Consider the following 9,264-nt stretch of genomic DNA (forward strand, 5'->3'; position numbering starts at 1 on the left):
ATATTGTAAGAATTAGATGCTTCGTTTCCAGTCAAGACTTAGAGAAACTTGTTCATGCTTTCATCACCAGCAGAGTGGATTATAATGGACTCCTCACTGGCCTTCCCAAAAAGTCAATAAGACAGTTGCAGCTCATACAGAACGCTGCCGCCAGGATTCTGAGCAGAACCAGAAAATATGAACATATCACACCAGTCCTCAGGTCTTTACACTGGCTCCCAGTTACATAGGATTCATTTTAAAGTTTTATTACTGGTATATAAATCACTCAATGGCCTAGGACCTCAATACATTGCAGATATGATCACTGAATATAAACCTAACAGATCACTCAGAAAATACCAAGGGTTCACTCTAAGCATGGTGAGTCTGCTTTTAGCTATTATGCCAGCCACAGCTGGAACCACCTTCCAGATGAAATCAGATGTGCTCCAACAGTTGTCACATTCAAATCCAGACTCAAAACACACCCGTTTCTCTGTGCATTTAATGAATAATGAGCACTGTGCCACTGTTCCTCCAACTGTTTGCACTGTATTTTATTTCCTTTTTATTCTAAACTGTTTTAATTATTCTAATTTCTTTTGATTATTGTAATGACTTCTATGTAAAGCACTTTGAATTACCATTGTGTATGAAATGTGCTATATAAATAAACTTGCCTTTGTTTTATTGTATTAACAGATTAAAGCTTTTTTTTTTTTTAAAGAATAAGCATTTTTAAATGTCTCTCTCTCTCTCCCTATATATGTGTGTGTAATCAAAAGTTCAGTGTATTTTTTAACACACACACACACACACACACACACACACACACACACACACACACACACTATTATTATTGTTATTATTATACTATTTTGTTTTTATTATATTGCATTTATTTAAATACTCTTAGAAAGGTCACAAAACCTGGTCCTAATACTGTGATATTTATAACGTATTCTTTCTGAATATGCATATAAAAAAAGTCCGAATAACTTGGTTATACCTGAACTCTATTCTAAGCTCAGTTTCCCATTACTCACTGCAGGACAAGTCACTTGATCAGATAGTTACATATTATTAATAGGTTTTGACACATCTAGTAAAACAATCAATCTTTTAACATCACATCTAGCACTGCATGCGCATAATATCTATTACAAACCTCTCTCAACACAACTGCGAAGCTTGATAACCCATATCCACTTCCGGTTCTACTCAAAATACAAGCGTGGTTTTCCTGGCGCGAGGATTCTGGGAAATGCAGTCCTAGCCGGAATACCAGGTACGACTTAAAAATAAAACACTTATATAAAATAAAAAAAACGTGTTCATTGTCATTCACATTTCCTATAAATTCATAAACATCGCTAAGTGTATATTTAAATATACTCAAGAAAATTCCACACGCTAACGGAACAATCTGAAGACTACATAGCCCAGCACGGCGCTCAATGAAACCGAGGCAGCGTAAACAGTACTTCAGGAACATGAAAAGATCGGATGACAGTGAGAGGGAAAAGAGGAGAAAGGTATCGCTTATAGTTTTCTCTCAGTTCGCCAAGCACCACATGTAGTTGTAGAGTTTGTAATACACCGTACAGCGTGTCCGTTGCGGTATTGCACGCGCTGGTTGGTGCTGTGTGTTCATTTGAAGTGCGCATATGTGATGCTGCTGAATGCTCCTGTAATGTTTGCTTTCTTTTATCGCAAGAGTTCTCTGTACAGAGTCATCCGGCACGCACGAGTGTGTGTTGAGGCACAGCGCGGGGGGAGTGTTTTCTCATGACTGCCACACACTGACTTTGCCGGTGTAGCGGCATTGCAGTGCTTTCAATCATGGTGCTAATGAATGAAGTCAAGAGAAGACGCGTGTCCATGTTTTTGTCACTCTGCAGGTGTATCTGTTAAACCGACTATTCCTAATTTATTTGACCAATTTATTGAAGCGCATGTGTCGTGTTTTCGAACTTGACGGGTGATTCATCCATGAGTTGGTCTGGAAATGAAATGGGTCGTGTTTTTAATTTAGCATAGACTGTGTAATAGAAATAACGGTTGTGGTGCTGCTGTATTTATCTGAACTTTTAACTTTTTTCAGTGTGTCTTTTGTGAAGCATCATGGTGTGAAGCTTGTTGGTCCTGAATGTATATACAGTGATATATCGGTCTTTATCACAAGTACATAAACCCTGGTTATGAAGGGGTTTATAAAACTGTACTGTACCTGATGAAGACCTGATGGTCGAAACGTTGTGCTTTCAATAAATGTATCTGGAGTAGCTTGCAGTGTGCGGACTTCACTTTTCTTTTTTTGTTTATGAAGGGGTTTATCCCACTTTTTACATAGCTGCTTAACAGATACAATGACAGAAAAATATTAATTTGAAGTTGTTTTATTTTACAAACATCTCACTTACATGAACACCATATAGCTTTTTGCATTCAAGCAGGTATACTTTTGATCAGTTCATGCATTCAAACCCATGACCAATAAAAATCCAGTATTCCAGAGATTAATAGTGTTTTCTCTCAGGGTCACAAATTAATCAAGGCAACAAATAGCCTACCCCTGAAGTGAATTTTTTTATCTAATAATAATACTTTGATATATTTTGTTATATCCCATACATACTAGGTCTGTTAAGTTTGTAGTAATAAAGGATTAGGCCTATACTGTGTTTTCATATGGATAGGAAACAAATGTCCTCCTAAAGGGTACAGAATGCATCAAAAATCAAATCCAGGACCAAATATTGCCCCTTTAATGAGAGATATGGTAAAGGTAGCCTAAATTTCTAGCACCTGTCTCTAATCATTAATGAAATAGATGGAAGTAAAGTTTGACAGGCTGGCATATTTAAAAATGTTAAATGTATTTATAATTGTACTTGACAAGTTGACATGTCACTTTCTGATATGGTCTGTGGTTATGTGCTTTGGTTTGATAGTCAAAATTCATACTAATTAGCCTAGGTGTTTTGTTTGCATTTCAAAGTGTTTGATTTGTTAACACGACTTCAGTGAAGTTATTAGTTGTCAGAAGTTTTGTCAGCAGCCCGTTTCTCTTCAGTTATCTCTTTCCTGAACCATACCATTAATTTCCCATTCCCTTTTCTTTATTTTGTTCAGTTTTAGTCCGCTCTCTCTCTCTCTCTCTGATGCATGCTTTTGGATCATGTCTGACAGCAGGGAATCTATGTAGTGTGTGGTTCCTCCACTTTATTGCAGCTGCCACATGACCAGATGAATCTCCGTCTCTCTGAGAACTTGATCCAGCTAGTTTTGGGTCTGTACAGCAGACGGACAGACGTAGCTCTGCTATCTTGCCACAACTCATCTCTCTCCTTCACAAAAATAAAGGGATCAGGGCAAAAAAACGCTGATCAGCTAGACAGAGGGACTGGTGTGTGTATTCCTGCGGTGCCTTAATATAAAATGCATGTCCATTAAATCATGATATTAAATAAAGGAGAGTACATTGTTGTCTCAGCCATAAACGTGTGCATTTAAATGCTCAAAAACTAGCCTATAGGATGTAGTAGCATGTGAACTATCCTTCTCAAAAAGGAATTATATTTATTCTTAGTTCAGCTTTGCCAGGCATTTCCTAACCATATGTGGCACATGTGTATGATAAAAAAGACCACTTCCATTATCATGCACTAAAAAAGGGAGACTATTGGCTAATAGCCTATTAAAAACTGACTTCATGCTTTTAGAAGTAGCCTCACATGGCCTTCAACCCGAAAATACTGTTTTAATAGTTGATCAAGAGACATTGGACAATCTGAGTTTCTGGTTTTAACGTTGCCAGGGTGACCACAAATATCTCACTGAAGCATTATTCAATTATAAATGCCATTTTGGCCTCTTTATTGTATTGGCAGAGGGATGTTGTCCCTGTTGTTTTTCTTTCCTCACAGTTATGAAATAGAAAAGTGCTTTCTTGTTTTTTTCCTCCTTCCACTTGTTGAGCATGTTTTGCATTTCTTTGCACTCACAAACTTGTTGGCATCCGTTGCTGCTTTTGACACCTTTGTTGATGACTGCCTGGTATGATTAGCTTTTACTGTGATGAATAGTGCATTTGATAGAAATAAAAAAAAACAGTAGTTAAATAAATAAACAAAAATTGTAAAATAAAGAAATAATGATTTTCGTTATTTCGCAGCAGTGTACGTGAGGAGCACAGAGGGTTGCCAGATGTTCAGAGGCTTTCACTCCTCCCGTCCCATCTTTCAGAGAGTTCTCGGCTCATTGGCTTTCTCGGCTCGTGTGTTTTGCTGGAGAAAGCTGTTTAGGCTATTTCGTTTCTGAACACTCATTAAAATGTTTTGTGTTCCCCTTGGCAATTCTGTTAAATTAACAGCTAGCTTCAGTTCAGGCCTGATTATGAGGCCACACAGCCAGTCTTGATTAATCAATTTCTCCCACAAAATGTTCCTCTGTAAATTAGTGTTAAAGTAACGATTTATAGGTCCTAATGCCGAGCCGCTGTCATGTCGGAGCCGGTGTTTTAGCGGGAGGTGGTGTCACTTTCGGCGTAATCAGCAGCTTTCCTGCCCCCCCTTGTCGTTTTCCCCCTCTCTGTTCGTCACCGTATGCCTACGTCCTATTAATGAGTCCATAATAGAGAAACAGTGTCGGACAGCCACATAAAACACACTCAGGAATACATAATTAGACCGGTGTTCAAGCTGTGCTAGGGGCAGATTTATATCCGGTGATGCAAAAAGAAAGAAAAAAAATTAAAGCAAATACGCAGGCAGTGTAGTGTAGCTCATGACTTCTGATTCCTGAAATCTGAAAGGACGAAAAAACAGGCGAGGGAAACGAGGGAGGGTGGGAGTGTTAGAAAAAAATACTGCCACAGTTGATAATGATACCATTACACTAATGGAGGCAGCAAATGAAGTAGCAGGCGGACACTGTGCTTTATTGCCATAGGGGGTCGTTTTCTGCTGCATTCCTAATGGCTGGAACCGCTGGTATTGATCAGGCCATCATACCGCTAATCCACACGCGCATTACTTACTGCCACAGCACCGTGTCAGTCTTTCCACTGCTGCCACCCACAGGCCCTGCACAAGACCCCACAAAGCCTGTGATTTAAGGGTCGAGGGTTGGATGGTGGTCATTGAATGTCCCCTTAGTCAGTCTTTTGTTTTATGATACACAGAGGGATAGTGAGTGGACTTGGTGATTAAGTACAGGCATAGCCTAGGTGTTTGTTTAATTAAGAGGTAACACATTATCTGCTCTTCTGCCTTTTTTATGGTAGTTAGTCTGTGTTTGAGTTGAACCGTGAGTGTGCCGCTGTCTTTTCTAATGGTTTGGAGCTGTAAATAAGTCTAGGCTGATCCATATCCATTGGTGAAGCCATCTGCTAAATGGCAAGTAAAAACACCTGCCTTGCCAGATCCTTGATCAAGTGTTTTACTGGACTCCTGGTGAAACCGTTTTCAATTAAGGAATGGCTGATATGACAACACTAGGCTTCAAAAAAGAGGAAGCAGATTTTGATTGTGTTTTCACACTTTACTCATCAGATAAATTTTTTTTTTATTGCTGTTTTTGATTATTATTGGATTTATTTTATACAGGTATTGTTTTTATATAGAGTTTTCTTTTTTTATATATAATACAGTAAATGTAACGTGTTTAATAAGTGTCTTTTTTTATTTATTTTACATTTATTATTGCACAATAGTAATATATTTCTTTCATTCATTTACTCTGATGCAGCATAGGCTAACTCTTCAGTTATGCCCAAATTTCAATACACTACCTTTCAAATGTTTTAAAAAGTCTCTTGTGCTCAATGCTCACGATTTGATAAAAATACAGTAAAATTTTATGCATCCTTGCTGAATAAAAGTATGAATTTAAGTATTAATAAAAATAATAATAATTTTTTTTTTTTTACTGACCCTAAACTTTTGAATGATAGTTTGTCACCTGAACCAAGTTTTTTCTTTAGGTCAAATGTTTGAATGAACTTTTAAAGTTTGTGTCTAAGATGAAAATGTTTACTTATGTAGGCTAACCTTTAAATGAGTGACGAGGTACATCCTTAGATTATCCTATGTTCTTTCCGAACTTTTTTTCATGAATGCTCCAGTTCCTTCCATAAGCCCTTAGCACCTGATGATGAAATCCGCTTCATCACTAATGTCTCAAAGCTCGATTAACATGTACGAACAGGCCTTACTTCAGCTCAGCCCTGTTCTGCTGTCATCTCCGCAGCCCCTGCCCGGCCTGAGCCATCAGTCTCGTTTTCCTGTATCAGCATATCGGCAATAACCTCTGCCCTCTGCTAATCAAACACTTCACCTTAAGGGAAACATTCATTCAGCTCTCTCATTATGATGGCTTCTGTGGTCATAAAGATGTATATTTATATTTCCCCACCTCGTTGCTCTGCTGTTGCAGGGAAACTAGATATTGATCTGGATATTTAGTCATTTCTTTCTGCTGGGACATCAATATTACGCTAACATGTATGCGAGCTGTGCTTGACCCTGGCCCCTGTCTCTATCCGTTCTCCCATTGGAGCTCAGTGATATACTATTCTGAAAAGCAAATCAATGAGTGAATATGAAGTTTGAGGAGTAATATAAGGCGACCCTGAGGCCTATAGCAGCCGCATTGATCCAATGTGTGGATTAAGGTTGATTTGTTTGTTGTGAAGCTTTTCACCTTTATATCATCAAGAGGTCCCGTGTCCACACACACACACACACACACACACACACACACACACACACACACACACACACACACACACACACACACACACACACACACACACACACACACACACACACACACACACACACACACACACACACACACACACACACACACACACACACACACACACACACACACACACACACACACACACACACACACACACACACACACACACACACACACACACATCCCCATCCCCTAAATGCCTTTTTATGTTTATTTTCTTCATTTCCATTACATCTTATTTGCAGTTACTAAGAATATTGATCATATAGGCTGATGTTCATGCTTTGTTTATCAGATATTCATGTGGGTTTGTATTATAGGCCCATATTATGCACATTATAAACATCCCGTTAGATGTCTGACCCTCTTTATGGTTCTGTTTAATAATGTCATTTTTATAAAGACATTAATTTGTAAAGTTGGGCTTCAGGATTGTTTCTTCTTAAAAGGGCTGATCAGCTTTTATGTTCTTTTTATAGTCTGTCTAAGATTATAATTGGTTCTATGAGTCTTAAGGTTGGATTTGTCATTTGATTTTACCTTCATTCTAACATTTAGTTTTTGTGTTTAAATCGAATTGTGTTAAAATGTCACTTGTAAGGGGGTATTTATTCTTGGTTATGCATACTCATAAGATCTGATCACAAAAAGGCGAACTGTCTATGCCATCCAATATGTATTTGAGACAGAAAGCAATCCGAGAAGCCACCTATTTTTAGTTTTGTGAGCCGTGTCAAATGCAGCTACATATTAGGCTGTTATACTGTATTTGCATATAGTGCAGTAGAGTAGATTGGATTTATATTTGTTTTTCACATTTATGTCACCAGCTGTATACCCAATTCGATAACAATAAGGCCCTGTTTAAGATGCATTTATCAATCTGATCACAAGTGGACGACGCTAAATACAGGTGTAAACAAGGTCTAAAACTTGTCCACTTTCGACCACTTCCAGAGGTAGTGTATTCGAATGTATTCGAATGCGTTCCAACAGCCACAAAAGACTCCGCATACTGAACTACTGAGTAAACATTGTGGGAAGCGCGCTAGCCAGACGGGATTTAAACTTTGGCGGCTGAAGACCGAAGGTTGGTTTGAAGACAAAAACGTACCAAGCACAATATTCTTTCACCATTCTTGATTTCTAACACACACTCACACCGTTCGGCCTATACACTCTTGTTCATAAATTGCTTGAGCTTATTTTGTCCATTTATATAGAAAAATCAAAAAATGAAAAAAACATTTACCTGCCCATAGACCCTCCCCTCAAAGAAATCAGGAAGTGGGTGATTTGAAAGTGGACAAAATAGATGGATTAAAACACCAGGTGTAAACAGAATGTGTCTCCCTCGTCTACTAGCAGGGCCTAGGTACATGAAGACCAAACATGCCTCAGTTAGTTATGTATGGCTCAAGGGGGAGGTCTGGCACATTCATAGGGGTTGATTTGGCAGCTATTGGCTGATCAGTGGTGATGTATAGTCAATAATCAATGTGATCAATTACAATAGGGTCACCTCAGAAAAGCTTTGAATAAACATGAGATTGACCTTGTAACCTAGACTTCAACAGTTTATTCGTAAGGGGCTTCCATTCAAATTAGTTCGAAAGCCTTGTGATCAGTCTTCTAATTCTATTCATAGTATTTTCTTTTCATATATAAATAAATGATTAATAAAATGTTTTTTAACATTGCATAATGCAATAACATGGAATGTCAAAAAATAAGAAAAATCACTCTATAATTTTTCCATCTGGCTGCTCCACTGAACAGCAGGCCCCTTCTTCGCTGTTTATTTGTGAATTTATTTTCTTGTGTAATAGCTCACCTTTTCTTGTAAAGGGAAACTAGCTAATGGCAGCCCTTTGCCCAACATCTGCTTCCTATTGCCAGTCCAAAGTCCCTCTTTCACTGGAACTACAGGAGGCCACTTTCACTAGAGCCTGTAAACACTAACTCTTAATTTGTACATCATAAGTTATGTTCTAAAAATGAGGGGAGTGAAAGTGGGCCTGAGCACCTGGCGTATGTGTGTGTGTGTGTGGATGCCCAATGGGTGACGAGGCACTGCCCCATAGTTGTGCCAGTTGGAAGGCTGTGCTTTATGTCTGCATGTGCCAGACAGGAAAATGTATCCTGCCCTGCCAACCTAGCCTACTGCTGGGTGCGCACAGGCAATGGATTTAGAGGCTTCTCAGATCAATTAGCTAGATTTTTACAGCTGTTGCTTATAATGTAAAAAAAAAAAAAAGTTTAATTGAGATGGGTCGATTGATCAATATTGATCCTCACATTAAAGATATTGTTCAAAAGTGTTTTTTTTTAACTCAGTGATCGTATTATTTGTTTAGTGTAAAATTAATGCATATCTTTGTTCAACCAAAAATGAATATTCTGCCATTTACTCACCCTCATGTCATTCCAAACCTGTATGTCTTTCTTCTGTGAAACATAAAATAAGATATTTTAAAAGAAAAGACTGTCCAAACGTCAATTGTTTGGTTGCAA

General features: G+C 38.2%; 1 protein-coding gene across 1 annotated transcript in view; it reads left to right on the top strand.

Annotated features, from left to right (window-relative positions):
- The first annotated feature begins 1,452 nt into the window (after positions 1-1,452).
- The window catches only part of fto (FTO alpha-ketoglutarate dependent dioxygenase), a 138,049-nt gene continuing 130,237 nt past the window's right edge, over positions 1,453-9,264 (top strand). The window contains exon 1 of the mRNA XM_082161172.1: positions 1,453-1,517. Within this exon, the coding sequence (XP_082017298.1) occupies positions 1,476-1,517 (42 nt within the window). The 5' untranslated portion in view covers positions 1,453-1,475. The remainder of the gene's footprint in view (positions 1,518-9,264) is intronic.

Source organism: Leuciscus leuciscus, assembly GCF_965113295.1.
Source record: "Leuciscus leuciscus genome assembly, chromosome: 2".
Lineage (NCBI taxonomy): Eukaryota > Metazoa > Chordata > Actinopteri > Cypriniformes > Leuciscidae > Leuciscus > Leuciscus leuciscus.